Source organism: Papaver somniferum, unplaced genomic scaffold, assembly GCF_003573695.1.
Source record: "Papaver somniferum cultivar HN1 unplaced genomic scaffold, ASM357369v1 unplaced-scaffold_150, whole genome shotgun sequence".
NCBI classification, from domain to species: domain Eukaryota; kingdom Viridiplantae; phylum Streptophyta; class Magnoliopsida; order Ranunculales; family Papaveraceae; genus Papaver; species Papaver somniferum.
This window is the reverse complement of record NW_020624377.1, coordinates 5,920,510-5,936,550: the sequence shown is the minus strand read 5'-3', so window position 1 is coordinate 5,936,550 and position 16,041 is coordinate 5,920,510. Positions and strand designations below refer to the sequence as shown.

The window sequence follows — 16,041 nt, the reverse complement described above, 5'->3', positions numbered from 1 at the left end:
ACTGAACCTTTTTGTGCATATCTGCGTGGGCAATAGTGCTCGGCATGTTTTGCGTGGCACCCAGAGCGACATAACTCATTCTCAGAGAGGTAGAATATTGAAATGAGAATCAGAAAAGTATTAAATAAAGAATCTAAGTTATTCGGCCTCAATCAACTCATATCATCATCGACAGATCCCCTCATGAATGACAAAATGAATGCGATTTGCAATAGTAATGTCACCAAACCTGTCAAGCTGGTTGCTAAATTTACAATATATTTCACATTTTTGCAATATGCACCATTTGCCTAAACCAATCTGTCATGGGTAAACAAAATGGATGTCGAAGGTTTCATTGTGGAATCTACTGTTTTAATATGATCATTCAGAAAACAAAATGTTCTTAGATTGAATTTCACTATGGGACCAATTAACACATTGATAATTTAATCTTTTTGTTTATTTAACTCTCAGAAACGGGAGTTAAGAGCCCCATAATTGTTCATACTTCATACACAAAATTACTTAAAATTAACATCTCAAAAAAAAAGGTAAAAAAAAAAACAGTGCTCAAACAAATATAAAGTACAGAACCAAACGTGATGGGGTGGTAAATTGCTTCACTAAATCCCTTCTAAGAAGTAGTCTACAGAACTGAAGATGATGAGGAATGAGTCACTGGAACTTCTGAGACAGGCCTTCTCTTTCTTAGACGCTCGGCTATAATGAAGGAAAGTTCAAGAGATTGTGAAGCATTAAGTCTTGGGTCACAGTGAGTGTGGTATCGAGAGCTTAGATCGTCAAAGGTAACAGTCTTTGACCCTCCGATGCACTCAGTCACATTCTGTCCAGTCATTTCAAGATGGATTCCTCCTGGGTTGCTTCCTTCTTGTTCATGAACATCGAAAAAGGCGCGCACCTCAGCCTATAAGAAAATCAAAAAGTTTTAGGTGACGACATTTTGATTGTAACATTTTACAGTCACTTGAGAAAAGAAAAGCACAAACCACACCACAAAGCAAGAAAACTACGCCACTTGGGCAGACGACTTGAGAATATCTCATTGACTGACTGAGTTTCTCCGCTACCAGCCGCCTGACCCCTCCATTGTCCTCACTAATATTGCAGTTGAATTCTTTACTTAGATATATGGTTTCCACCTAACTAACTTATCAACAAAGGGATTTACTTTTATAATGTCTAAAGCTTTCACCTACTCCATCAACTAGGACCACAGCACTAGCTAAAGATGTTTCGGAATATTAGTTTCTTGTTTTATCCTTCACAAATAATTGAGGAAAGTTTGGTAGACAATCATGGAACATGTTATTTCTAGGTTATTATCAGTCATCTGAAGGAGGAGAAGGATATAACTGTTGTTTGATGCTAATTTGAGGTACAAAACAAATGGTTTAGAGATCATACCCTGATTGCATCAAAAGGTCTAGTCTTTAGACCGCAGGGAGCCTTGATGGTGTTACCGTGCATAGGGTCACTGACCCATGTCACAATTTGTCCTGATCTGCGAACTGCCCGGATCAAATGGGGCAATTTGACTCTCATGTTTTCAGCTCCCATCCTTACAATAACTGTAATTCTTCCTGCCTTGTTCTGAGGGTTCAAGATCTCAATGAGCTTCACTAGGTCATTTGGATCCATCTTGTCACTCACCTGCAATTCCAGATTTACGAATCATTTAGTAATTGATACTGATATGAAATTCAAGATCCGCAAACATTAACCATCATCAAATCCATTTCAAAGGGCCGTGCCTAAATCAATAACTCTAAACTGAGCAAACTTGTTAACTTTGATGAACTTGAACTTGTTAATCTCTTAGAAACTCAACTCAGCAAGATTAGTAGAATCTTAGCAATTTGATGCAGAAAACTACAAACTTATTCAAATTGGGTAGAAGTCTAGTTGTTGCATAATTACGTGAACCAAACTCAAATTGAACTTATATCTCAAATATACCTTGATACCGAGGGGATTGGCAACACCTCTCAAGAACTCAACATGAGCACCATCCAATTGTCTGGTACGCTCACCGACCCAAAGCATATGGGCGGAGCATCCATAGTAACGCCCTGAAGTTGAATCCTCCCTGGTTAGAGATTGCTCATAAGGCAAATGCAAGCATTCATGTGATGTCCAGAACTCAGTGGTTGACATAATTGGATGATCAGCAGTAAGACCAGCAGCACTCATGAATCCTAAAGCCTCGTCAACTCGGTGAGCCAATTCACGGTACCTATGTAAACCATCCCAAAATTATACATCTAAAACAGCACACACTAGTCCATAATTCAACAACTTAACCCTAAACACAATTCTACTCTAGGATTTTAGCAAATTATGAATCATATACACTGAGTTGAATTGAATCAATTACCTGTCTCCTTGTTCACTGTGTTCAGTGAAATCAAGGTTCCATTGAGTAACCCTTTGCATAGCTGCATAACCACCAGTGGCAAATGCCCTAAGCAGATTCAATGTTGCAGCTGATTGACAGTATGCCCTAATCAACCTTTGGGGATCAGGAGTTCTTGATTTTGAATCAAAAGCATCACCATTAACATTATCTCCCCTGTAACTTGGTAATTTGACTCCATCTTTTTCCTCCATATTGTCTGATCTGGGTTTTGCAAATTGACCTGCCATTCTTCCTACCTAGAAATCAAAATCAAAATTCTTCTTCATTAGTTAATCAAAATCAAAAATTTCAAAGCCCCCACAGTTCCAAATCAAAAATTAAACAAACCCAGGATCTCAAATCTCAAATCAAAAAAGAAAAACGATCTGAATTGATGATTGAAAGATGTATACCTTGACGATTGGCATTTGACCACCAAACATCATAACAACAGACATCTGAAGAAGGATACGGAAAGTATCCCTAATATTCACAGCATTAAACTCCTTGAAACTCTCAGCACAATCACCACCTTGAAGCAAAAAAGCTTTACCCATGGCAGCTTCAGCAATACGTTCTTCTAAATGTCTAGCTTCACCAGCAAATACAATAGGTGGGAAAGAATCAATAGTTTTAAGAACGGATTCAAGTTCATTTTGATCTGGGTATTCTGGCAATTGCAAAGCTTTCTTTAATCTCCAACTATCAATACTCCATTTCAATGGTGGTGTTGTTGCTGGTACAGTAGTAGGTTTTGGTTTTGCAGGTGAAACTACTTGATTCTTAGCAGGTTCAGCAGCATGAACAGCTGAGATTCTTTTGGTGGGTTTCTTGGGTAGAAATGGAAGGGAGTTTGATTTTGATGATGAGAGAAGTGGTTGATTTTGTTGGAGAAGAATTGATTTTGCAGACAGAGATGTATTGCTTGAAAGAGCCATTGTTTTGTAAGAACAGAGCAACTGTAGGAGGAGAACAAGAGAGAGGAGGGAGGAGAGATTTGATTGAAGGTTTTGATTTTAGAGAGAGAAGAGGAAGTGGGAGAGGTTTTATAAGGTTTTTGGAGAAAGAGAAAAACAGAGAAGAAGAAAATGTCATTCAAAGGGTTTGGTGAAGGTGGTAGGTAGGTAGTTGGGAATTTTTGTATATTGTGGGCCTTGTGGCACATTGGGAAATATTATTCTTTTAAAGAAAATTCATAAAATGAAAATATAATTAAAAGGGCTGCCATAAAAGAAAATATTGAAAAAGTTTTAATAAACGGTCGTTACAGCGGTCACGCCTAGCTCGTATATATGTATACCGATTTTTATGATTTTTATAGGAGTAAAATTCAGGATTTAGGATTCAGGAATTGCTGTTTATACGGATATAGAGTGATTTGTATATAGAGTGATTTGTATATGGTAACGGTATCGGTAGTTCGGCAGTTTGTATTATAACGGTGTCTGACACGAATTTTAGAATATATGATCTAGATGGTGTATTATTACGGTTATTATCGGTAAAGGTGTAGAGTGATTTATATGTGGTAATGGTCATTACCGTTGTGGTTGTTAGGCAATTGTATTATAACGGTTACCGACACAAGTTTTGAAGTATCAGGTTTAGGTGGTACATTATAACGGTCATTAACAGTATATGCGTAGAATAATCAGTGTCGGTGACGGTTCATATTATAACAATCTCTGACACAAATCTTAAGACATCTGGTTAGAGAAAAAGGGTTATAACGAGTGATATAAATGTTCAATCTGTGTGGGGGGTGGAATCTAGAGTCGTGCTATTATGATTATTGTTGTTACAAAATTTCTTTTTTGAACCGGTAAATAATTTGATGCTGACGAGTTTCCGTTTCGAACTCAGATCACTGGTATCATCACCCAATGCCTTTGCCACTATATTACATTGACACCGACTTATTACAGAATGTTTGGCCTACAAAAAATGGTGATGTCACTGGAAGGATGATATTCTGCTCACAGAGAATCTATGTTTATGCATGAGTATGAGCCTATCACAGAAGTGTCATAACTTATATCAATTCTGCTAAATTGATAGCTGAATAACCAGACTAAATCCTACATTTAGGAAAATGGTGGACCCTTTTAGGGGAATATCACTATCCTACATTGAATAACTCTGCATATTTCACTGCCACATCATATTGTTGTTAAAGTGCTGGTGTTTATTGTTGTAAAAGATAAGATCCAAAACTTAAGTTACAATTAATAATCAGAAACTACTTTCAAATCTTACTCTGACGTTAATTTCGAGTTCAAATGAATGTATTAAATGAAATTTGCCAAAAATACCAGTGAATTAAATGCGAGTTTAATATCCTAAATGTCATGAAAAAAGTAATATTTTCATCCTCTACTAGAGATACAGGTAAATTTATGGGGGAATAAATTTTATATATTGTTATGTCTTGAGAAACGGGTGGCTTATTCCAATAGGTTAGGACAGAAAGAGATATGCTATTTCGGTCTGAGGATCTGGAGCCATAATGCATTGAAAATTAAACAATCCGGGCTCATTCATATTAATTCAACTCACATCATATGCAAAGAACTTAATAGATGGAGAGGTCTCCATGTGACTCAGAGATGCTCAAGCAATAATTTTTTTTCCGATTACAAAAAAAAAAAAAATTGAATAAATTTTCATTAAATGGTTTTAACCTCCAAGTTTTATAGAAAAGATAAGATCCAAAACATAAGTTTTGAGCATCACCTAATTTGAAATTTCCAAATCATACCCAGGCGTTAATGTCAAATTTAAAATCATTGAATGAAATTTGCCTAAAATACCAGTGAGTAAATGAGTACGATAAATAGTAATCATGTAACGGAAATAATACTAATGTATTACACTGTTGGAACTTAGCTAGCTATGCTTCCAACCAACTTCTTGTAAAAAATACTCTTTTTTCGGATAAAAGAGACAAAATGAATTAAAATTAACCACTAAAATTTAGCTTGTGCTCATTTAATGGGAACGAAAAACCACTAATATTACTTTAGAAAGTTTAATAATGGATCAAATATTAATTTTAAGAAATCATATTGTATATAGAATAATTTTGGTTGCTATAAATCATTTGAATAGGCAATTCGTTCGCATAAATTTGATTTTCTGAAAATTAAGAACTCGAATTCAAGAATTACTCTTTAGGTAGCCCTTTATTAGAAGACTTTTGAGTTCAGTTTAGTGAACTAGATTAATCTTGCTTTTTACGGATCAATATCTTAATCACTTATTTAAGAAAAAAGTTAGTCATCCTTTCCGACAAGAAAATAGGTTGGGCAAAAATATTAACATATATAGGATTGACCGTTTTTACAAAAATTCTCAAATGTGGGAGAATTTTTATATATTGTGCTAAATTTGGTATTATTATTATTTTTTTTATTTTTTAATGAAAATTTATTAAAATGGTAATCCAGAGAGTTGTCATAAAAGAACATAGTATAAATTTCAGAAGCGGCCGTTAAAACGGTCATAGTCTTGATTTGTATATAGCTGTAACGAGTAACGATCGGCATCAAGTAATTTAGTATTGTTAACGATCGTTACGAATATTATTGTTTGGCAATTCATATTATAACAGTTTTCTGACACAAGTTTGGAAATATTTGGTGTATATTATAATGGTCGTCATCGATAAAGATGTGAAGCGATTTGTAAATGGTAACGATCATTACCGGTATGGATATAAGGCGGTTTATGTTATAACGGTCTCTGACACAAGTCTTAAGGTTTGTGGTCGGAGAAAAATGGTAATAACGAGTTATATAAATGTCCAATTTGAAATGATATAAAAATCTAGACTAATTCGCTTTATTATGATATCATTGTTGCAGAATGTTTGGCCAGCAAAAAAAAATGTCAGTGGAAGAATAATTACCTTAACGCATAAAATCTATATTTATGCAAGAGTGCAAGTCTGTTGCAGAAGTATCATACATCTAGAAAATGATGAACCCTTTTAGGCGAACATTACCATCCTATAGTGAGTAACTTATCATACATTTAGAAAATGATGAACCCTTTTAGGAGAACATTATCATCCTATAGCGAGTAACTCAGTAGATTTCATATGCACATCAAATTACTATCAAAATGCTTGTATTTACCGTTTTAAAAGATAAGATCTAAAACTTAAGTTGCTTTCCATTATTGATCTAAGGATGTTAAACCTTATCCTCACGTTAACATCGAGTTCAAATGAATGTATTAAATGAAATTTGCCAAAAATACTAGAGAAGTAAATGGGGGTTTAAAACCCCACATGTCATGAAAAAGTAATATTTTCATCCTCTTTTAGAGATGCTCTAATGAATGTCAAGATAACATGAAAGATCCTTATGGGTGAAGTGAAAATAAATTCATGAGAAAAACACTTATATATTTATATATCTTGAGAAATAGTTGTTTTATTTTAATTGGTTGTATAAGAAGAAACATGCAATTTCAGTACCGAAGATCTAGAGCTTCCCGGAGTCGCACGGAGGTCGCTCCATCTATTTTGGTGGAGTTGTTTTGCATATCGTTCGAGTCTGATGTAGTACATCTTTCTCTGTATCAACAATGATTGTTGATCCTTTTCTTCTGTATCAACTGTAACAGTTGACCTCAAGCTTTTGGATCAACTATGACTGTTGATCCCTTACGTCAGTTTAAGATAGTTTGCTTCGCAAGTATTTCCTTTTCTAGTTTACGTCAAACTCTTTCCTTTAATCAGTTTATGTAAGTCTATATAAAGGCTGGGAATCTTGTTTACAAGACACATCTTATTATCAATATTATTATCAAGTTTGTTTATCAATCTTTTGTCTTAGAATCTTGATCCTATAATCAGTTTTCTATTAAGTTTCTGACGAAACTTCAACCTATCCCTGTTACCTCTGTTCTGTGCTACACTAGTTGGTATCAGATACAGAGTTTTTCGATTTTTATCTAGAAACAGATCCTTTACACATCTTCCGCAACAACTCAAAAACCCTAAGTTTTCCAAAACAACCTACCTTGCGTTACAATGGGAGACAAGTTCGCAAAAATTGATATTGATGTCATTGTCACAGCACTTGAAACAAAGCTCAGCGCAGCACTTGAAACCAAGCTCGGCAACATATTTGAAAGGTCCTTTAGTTCTTTAGAAACCAAGTTTGATAATTTTATAGAGGAACTGGAGAGACCTAAACAGAAAATAATGCTTATAATGAAACATCATGTTAAGGAGTCACAAGATGATAAAGAAGTATCGTTTTGAACTCAAGAGGATTCGTCATCTTCTAATGATACTATAGTTGTTTCAGCTGCATCTGTGGGCGAAGAAGAAAATCTAGTCGACAAGGTTTCGTATGATTTGTCAGCGATTAATGGTAAGTCATCGGAACTTCGTTTGGTATCTGCTGGTGTTGATATACCTGTTTTATCTAGGGTTGAAAATAATCAAGTTATTATTCATGAGAAAGCATGTATGATCTCTTATGTACACCCTAGTAAGATTGTTGAGCTTAATTATCAGAATTCGTTTGTGATAAATCCGACTATGACAATAAATTATAAACCATGGTTTCATACAAATGTCTTTAAGCTTGATTTCCTATCTCAAGAAGGCATACCACCGGAAAATTATGCTGGAAATATTCGTGGTCGTATTTTCTCAAAATATGAGAAAATAACGTTAGACAGAGAGTTTTTAGAAAAGTTGTCTAATTTGACTAAATATGAAGACGTTGGTGTTTACATGAATGGCACTCTTGTGCAATGCTCTACGTTAAGAAAAATCAATAATATTTCTTCCCCAGTTGCACCTAATTTGGCGACTAGAGTCTTTGATAAGGGAAGAAGAGAAACTTTTGAATTAAAAGGGATGACTCAGTGTGTGACGACGAAGACCGAAATATTTCAATCAATTATTAATACCTTCGGAAGTTTTGCAAGGATAATATTTGTAGATACCACGGTTGATAGATGTAGAGCTTCCAAATTCAAGGATGGGCGTGTTTGCTCCATGCTTGTTTGGTTGGGAGAAACCACTGATTCAAATAATGAAATCACAATGTGTCTGGTACTCTACAAAGATGAAATTCAATTTATAATGGATGCCATCAGCGGTAAATCTAATGTTAAGGGAAGGAGCGATATTAGTACATGGACATTGGACCCCGGAACAAAGGACAAAAGCTTGGCTGAAGACGCGGTAGTTACTGCAATTAAGTCTGGAAGGATCACATCAGTCAATGGTTGTATGATTCAGATTCTGCAAATTTTGGTTGGAGATGGATTCGATCCATTTCCTTTTAATGTTGTAGCACAACAACACATATTTACGAAGAGGAAGGCATATGGTGGAGAACAACTTGATGACAAGGTCTACTACTTTAAGCTTAAAAATTTTTCTAACGATAAAGATGAGGTGCTGATTATAAAGGAAGAAATTTTTAGTTCCTTGCAATTGATTCTGAAATTCAAGGAGCTAATCAATGTGATGGACCAGGAGAAGAGAGACTCAAACAAATGTGTTTTCCTTGTGTTCGTAATCGTTATTTGTATGGTTGGTATCTTTGTGTTCGATCGAGGAAAACTTAAACACAGCTCTTATGCTACTTTGAGACACATTTCTTGGATGCTTCGGTTTATGATCTCTAGAACTTCAAGTTTTGTGTTTGATCGTGGTAAGTCGGTAAACGTGATATCTACATTTTTCATGGAGGAAAAGAACTCGTATTCTTTGATGACAACTCGAAGTCTAGAGCAATATATGGAGAAAATAAAAAATTTCTTATTAGCTAACTCGAGGGCGAGTTTCTTTCAAGAAGGGGGGACTGATGTAGTACATCTTTCTCTGTATCAACAATGATTATTGATCCTTTTCTTCTATATCAACTGTAACAGTTGACCTCAAGCTTTTGGATCAACTATGACTGTTGATCCCTTACGTCAGTTTAAGATAGTTTGCTTCACAAGTATTTCCTTTTCTAGTTTACGTCAAACTCTTTCCTTTAATCAGTTCATGTAAGTCCATATAAAAGCTGGGACTACATCTTATTATCAATATTATTATCAAGTTTGTTTGTCAATCTTTTGTCTTAGAATCTTGATCCTAGAATCAGTTTTCTATTAAGTTTCTGACGAAACTTAAACCTATCCCTGTTACCCCTGTTCTGTGCTACACTAGAGTCGTACTGCGACAAACACCAATCCAAATGAGCCCGTGCTGCTTAAATTTCACTACATTTTTTCTTCCGATTATTAAATTAAAAAAAAATCATTAAATGGTTTTAACCTCCGAGTTCTATGGAAAAGATAAGATCCAAAACATAAGTTTGGACCATCACCTAATTTGAAATTGTCAAAATCATGTCCTAACGTTAATGTCAAAGTTTATATCATTAATTGAAATTTTCCTAAAATACCTGTGAGTAAATGAGTATGATAAATACCAAGTTAGTAACCTTACTTCATTCAAAGAGTTAATAAATTGAAAGAGATAATATTCATAAAACCTCTTTAGGCGAACAAGGAAGATAAAATGTCAAAAATTATATAGAATAAAGACTGTTTTGTGAAATATACATGAAATGTGGTGTATTGTACCATGTTCTGTGGTGTTTTATGCATGCTATAACATATTTTCTTATCATCTTGTGTTGCGTTATGCCACGTGTTTATTTGTTTTGCATGCTGGGCTGGCCATTGTACAGATAAGTGTGGTCCAGCACAACACACAAAGGTACTGTGTTATGCCGTGTTAGGCTAAGTCATGTGCTGGACTGAACTGGGATCAAAACTTAGCGTATTGTGCTGGATTATGGTCTTGCAGACACAATTCATTTTGCACCTCTACGATGGCAATTAGGATAAATGTGATATTTTGAAAATCAAGAACTCCCGGTCAATAATTACTTTTTAGGTAGCTCCTTTTAATCTCATGCAATGTAGTCAATATCGGCCGTATCGGCCGATATATCGGGGATATTTCGGATATCGGCCCAGAACGATACGATAAGAAGGATATCGGGGATACGATATTCGCCCGATAATATCGGCCGTATCGGTCGTTTCGGTCGAATATCGGCCGTATCGGTCGATACGAAATTTTCCTACATTTCCCGATATGAGACGGTATTGGTCGTTTTCTATAAAGTTTAAGGATAATTTTGGCGAAGAAAGTCTTCCAGGTGGTAGTAGAGCTGCATTAGCTCTCGAAGCGAGTTACTAAAGTTACTCTTTTGTTTTTTTGATAAAATTGATGTTATCTATTATATCTTATCCGAAAATGTGTGGAGAAAATGTTTAATATAAAATTATAGTCTCTAAATCTAGAACCGATATTTCAACGATAATATCCCCGATATAAAATCGTACCAGTGTATCGGTCCCGGCCGAGATGAACCGATATCCGATATTAACTACATTGATCTCATGGAGACTTTTGAGTTTAGCGAAGTAGATCAATTCAACTTATTTCAAATCAATCTCTTAATCACATATTATCTTTAATCAACAAAACAATCACCCTATCCACCAAGAAAATAAGTTGGGCAAAAGGTGATAACAAAGGATTCGATCATTTTACATTTTGATCTAACAATTGTCAATGGTTTTTCCTTCCCTTTTCAACCATTTTTTCCCTAATACATGAGGTTTGCTTTTACCCAACACTTGTATAATTAAGATAGGTTATTTATTAATTGTAGGTCAGATAGATTTCTTAATTTCCATTATAGTATGCATGATGACTGAGTGATCACTCTTGTTTTGTACTACTACACAAATGCAGGGCTTTTAGGGTCCGCAATGATTGACCATTGATAATCAGTCTTCTCCCTACTGCTACTATTTTACCAACTTTCTTCTTCTTATTTTAACACGCACGGCATGATTAAAAGAGTTGTTGGGACTTTTAGATGGTGGGTGGCGGCTCCAACTTGAACTTCCTCCTCCTTCTTACGCCTTTCCCACTTTGTTTTTCTATTCATCCAAATGATATACATAGAAGAATTTAGCACTCCTACGGCAGCTAATTAACTTCCAAATTAGTCAAGTCAACATGTTAGAGAACGAAATTCGAAAGCGCACGAGGTACTATATCATATTATAGCACATTGAGTGGGATATTTTGTCCGATGCGACTAACAAGTCATCCGAAAATGGGTCATTTGTACAAATATTTTTAAAACATGGTTCAAATTGACGAGTAAAAATCATTATGGGTGAAATGGGCACCAAAAAAATAGCAAGGATGAAACTGGATGCATCCTGATGAAAATTAAAAATAAAAAAAAGTATTTGAAAATGGGTAGGATGAAACTGTTTACATCCTGCCTATTTTTACATTTTTGTTCCTTTAAACATTATCAAAATCTAAATGTCTTTTTCACCCAGAAATTATTGATTTTGGTCTTTTTAACCAATTTTGTGACAAGTAATTAACATCATATTCATTGAGCTCAAGATTCATGTTTCGGAACCAAATGCGCATAAACTTTCTTTTTATCCAACCAACAAATAAACAATTATTTATCCGGCTGTTATCAGTTTGGTCAACAAAATACTATGTACACGAATTTGAGTGGGTTCCTGTCTCGAGCTATATAGTTTTTTTTTTTTGTTTTTTTTTTTTTGGCCTTTGTTCGTTTTTTTAAGCTCTTTCTCTAAAAGCAAGTTGCTGTTCTTACATGCATCTTCTTCAACCTTTTTAAGGATACGAAAACTCTATACCTGCCACTACTGTTATTGTCCAGATATGTGACAATAAATTTGGATCTTTAATCGTTATTCTCTTCACCCCGCTAGTAATCACAATGATAGAATCATTCCCTTCTCAACCATTAAGATTGTGCCACCTCACGTCCAAGATTTGGACCATCCCTGTGTCCCAGTTGTAGACGCTCCCTTAAGGATATAGTACATTTTTGGTATATCACTGGACGAATCGTGATCTCTCGTGCAACTCCTCTGTACTTTTATTCAGCGCATACTGCAAAGTGATTCGACGCTAGCCTTGGATCAAGTGGAGTGGAACTCACTTAAAACATAGTAGTAATAAATTGTTGAATTTGACGAAAAAGGCGAATTGAATTCAAAAATGATAGATGCACCGAGTTTTGAGTACCGTTGCGGGCACCGTGTGAGAGGAGGTGAGACCCAAGCATGTCCACCACCCTCCTGATGCTAAGCACGCTGTACTATGGACCGTCAGATCCCTCTGGGTGTACATCACAGGACTGAATCCCGTGGGGTGTGTATCATTGCCGTAGCCATTGCATTTGCACACACTGTAACATCAAAACGTGGAGTTTCTCAGTAACCAAACCAAGATATTTCGCGTGTCAGACAGTGAGTGTCCCAACCCAATTAAAATCATTTTTCATGCCGCCATCAATACTTTAATTCTCGGTGAGGAGTGACTATACACTTATTTAAATGGGTTGTCATGTGCAGCCACTGCTCCAGCAAATTAGAAGAAATAGGCCCCAATAATAGTACACATGTTAGAATCAGAATCAGATGGCATGGCAGCAGCCATCTAATTTAGATGTACAAACAAAACAATGTAATATTAATGATACAAATACGGGTTGTTGCACCCATTATTTTCTGGTCCCAATTGAATTTTCTATTTTTGATGAGATTTCCGAAGCAGAAAATATCATACTAGATATGATCATCAATCATCTATTGTAATCTTTGCTTGGCATAATTGCACATTGCACATGCTCTGTTTTCCTTTCCAAAAGAGAATATGAGAAACAACTGCTGGAAATCAGTTCGCCGCTTCTGTTCCCGAGAGATCTTGTTGATGAAAAGTTGATTTCTTTTGTTACTTCCAATCTTGATAAGATCGTAGTATTCGGACACCAACAAAAAATAATCAGATTTGATTCAACAGAATCACATATTGATGCACAAGTTATATGATTGCAGTAATGGTACGAATCTTCTACCATTATGATTTTGGACAGCAGAGATGGTACCTGACGATAAAATGGTAAGATCCGACTCGTTTATCATGGAGTTTGTATAAAGAATCCTGGGCTACCTTGAATAGATTGATCATGAAAGCAATAATGCAAAATCTGATTGAACCATGACTGATGGTTTCAGCTCTACTGGCTCTGTCATATCCCATGATCCATGTTTCTTACGGGCAACCCCTGTATCGGTGCCTTTAGTTCAATCGTGTGCTTGGCACGTGATAATTAGATACTTTTGGGTTGTAAACCTAACGTGAACCAGTGAATTATTACCGAGTTATTTTGAGTTTATCTCTTCCGCCTCTCTGAGGTTTCTATCTCAATTTCTACAGCGTAAATCTTGTAGGGTTGAACTATGAATTTCCTATTGTAGTATAGATCACTACAAGTGGTGTCAGATTAGGTCTTTCCTTGGCACCAGTATGGCTGATGGCACCAGATTGAAGCAATTGGAGGATTTCACCAAAAAATTGAGTCTAGATTTGCAGGGATTGCGTGAGGAAGTTCAATCGATTCAATCTGTTAAAGGAGATATGAAGACGATGAAGACTGATATCGATAATCAACTGCAACTTCTTCAACACTCTATGGATCAGAAATTTCAGTTGCTTCTTGATAGATCAGTTTTTCCGCAGCGTAACAATCAGGGAGGAGAAACGCATCGTCCTTGGAAATAAGGAGAAGTGCATGAGTCTTCAACTAGCAACACCTTCACTGGTTATCAACCCCTTCAACATCAGCGAATCATTCAGACTCATCAGATGGGTGAAGGTAAGTTTTCCAATTATAGACCTAAGGTCGATTTTCCACGTTTCGATGGAACTAATCCTAGAGCTTGGATTCAAAAATTTAACAAGTACTTTTTTTACAACAAATGAACGATGAACAGAAGGTGCACATGGAAACTCTGTACTTGGATGGCAAATCAGATGTTTGGTTCCAATACTACCAAATAGGTAAGGGTATTTTGTATTGGGAAGATTTTATTATTGATGTTTGTACTCGGTTTAAAGAATTAATCCATGATAGTGTTATAGGAGAATTTAATAAGCTAGATCAAACCAATATAGTCTTGGATTATCAAGAGCAGTTTGAGCAACTAAAGGCCATAATATTAGCTAAGAATCCATCTCTGCCAGAAGATTATTTCATCCAAAGTTTTATTAGTGGACTGAAGGAATATATACGATTAGTAGTGCAAATGTTTACTCCTTCAATCTTGCAGCAAGCTATTTTTCTGGCTAGGAGACAGGAGTGTATCATGGACAGGGCTTCTAGGAATCAGCCAAAGTTTTCTACCAGATTTAATTCTGGGGGTAAGACATTAACAGTTCCCAACAAACCTTCAGCTGTGACTCCACTAGTTACTACCCCAACTGTTACTAGTCCCACTACAAGTCCTAAGATGCAACCTGTGAAGAAACTTACTTATGCTGAAATGCGACCAAAAGGGAAGAAGGGACTTTGCTACAATTGCGACGAGTTGTACATAAAATGTCATAAATATAATAAACAACAGTTATATATGATGGTGGCTGATGAAGAGGAAGGATTACATTTTATGGAAATAGGAGAAGGTTCTAGTCCAACAATTGTGGAGTTGGAAGAAGACATGGAGATCTTAGTGCATGCACTGGCTGGTAACATCTCTCCTACTAATATCAAGATTAAGGGACTAGTCAAGAAGCAATGCCTCGCCATCTTGGTCGACAATGGAAGTACTCACAGCTTCTTGGACCCTGCAGCTGCCAAGAGGAGTGATAGTCTCATCACTCCTACCCCAACTTTACAGATTACTGTTGCTGATGGCAACAAATTTCTCAGTCAGGCCAAATGTGCTGCTTTTAACTGGAGTATGCAAGGGCATACCTTTTCTCATGATTTACATATCCTAGAACTAGGTGGGTATGATATGGTCCTTGGTGTGGAATGGATGCGCGAACTGAGTCATATGGTTTTTGACTTCAAGAAGATGTTGATCAAATTCCAACACCAAGGTAGAGAGATTGAATTGGTAGGGCATAAGGAGGAAGCTGCTCTTTCGCAAATGTCAGGCACTATGATACGCAGGCTCCTCAAGAAAGGCAAGCAAGGTTTTATTGGGCAATTTTTTTTTGTCTGCTGCCACACAACCAGAGGACATTGAAGCACCAATTGTTGCAGTTTTGGATCAATTTCCCACCATTTTTGAGACTCAAACATCCATTTCTTCGGAAATAGCTCATGACCACCACATCAACCTCACTCCCAATATACGTCCTTTCAGGGTACCATATGTCCAAAATGGGGTGATTGAGATGCATAAGAAATGTTGAAGGCAGGGGTCATTCAGCCAAATTATAGCCCTTTTTTTGTCCCCAGTCATTTTGATCAAGAAGAAAGACGGCGACTGGAGATTCTGTGTCGACTACCGTAAGTTAAATGCCATCACTGTTAAAGATAAGTATCTTATTACAGTTATTGATGAACTCCTTGCTGAATTATCTAGTTCTACGATTTTCTCAAATCTAGATCTACGTGCTGGTTACCACCAGATTAGGGTTCACATTGATGATACTGCAAAAACTGCCTTTCGTACACATCACGGGCCCTTTGAGTTTCGAGTAATGCCCCTTAGGTTTAACAATTCCCCAACCACATTTCAATCACTCATGA

General features: G+C 36.2%; 2 protein-coding genes across 2 annotated transcripts; one reads left to right on the top strand and one right to left on the bottom strand.

The window, feature by feature from the left end:
* Positions 1 to 417: 417 nt before the first annotated feature.
* On the bottom strand, positions 418 to 3,424 carry LOC113336014 (phospho-2-dehydro-3-deoxyheptonate aldolase 2, chloroplastic-like). The gene is made up of 5 exons (XM_026582010.1): positions 2,812 to 3,424; positions 2,378 to 2,655; positions 1,960 to 2,236; positions 1,408 to 1,653; positions 418 to 907 (listed from the first exon to the last, which is right to left on the bottom strand). The coding sequence occupies exons 1-5, from the start codon at positions 3,334 to 3,336 to the stop codon at positions 629 to 631; spliced, it is 1,605 nt and encodes a 534-aa protein (XP_026437795.1). The 5' UTR covers positions 3,337 to 3,424; the 3' UTR covers positions 418 to 628.
* A 10,266-nt stretch (positions 3,425 to 13,690) lies between these two features.
* Positions 13,691 to 15,766, top strand: LOC113335840. Its single transcript, XM_026581866.1, has 2 exons — positions 13,691 to 14,157; positions 14,276 to 15,766. Exons 1-2 carry the CDS (start codon positions 14,074 to 14,076, stop codon positions 15,530 to 15,532), a joined length of 1,341 nt encoding a protein of 446 aa, XP_026437651.1. The 5' UTR covers positions 13,691 to 14,073; the 3' UTR covers positions 15,533 to 15,766.
* The last annotated feature ends 275 nt before the right edge of the window (positions 15,767 to 16,041 follow it).

Coding starts and splice junctions, on each gene's coding strand:
- LOC113336014 (XM_026582010.1), bottom strand. CDS start 3,336: ATGGCTCTTTCAAGCAATACATCTCTGTCTGCAAAATCAATTCTTCTC. Junction 2,237..2,377: donor CACAGTGAACAAGGAGACAG/GTAATTGATTCA, acceptor TGGTTTACATAG/GTACCGTGAATTGGCTCACC. Junction 1,654..1,959: donor CCAATCCCCTCGGTATCAAG/GTATATTTGAGA, acceptor CTGGAATTGCAG/GTGAGTGACAAGATGGATCC.
- LOC113335840 (XM_026581866.1), top strand. CDS start 14,074: ATGAGTCTTCAACTAGCAACACCTTCACTGGTTATCAACCCCTTCAAC. Junction 14,158..14,275: donor GACTCATCAGATGGGTGAAG/GTAAGTTTTCCA, acceptor AACGATGAACAG/AAGGTGCACATGGAAACTCT.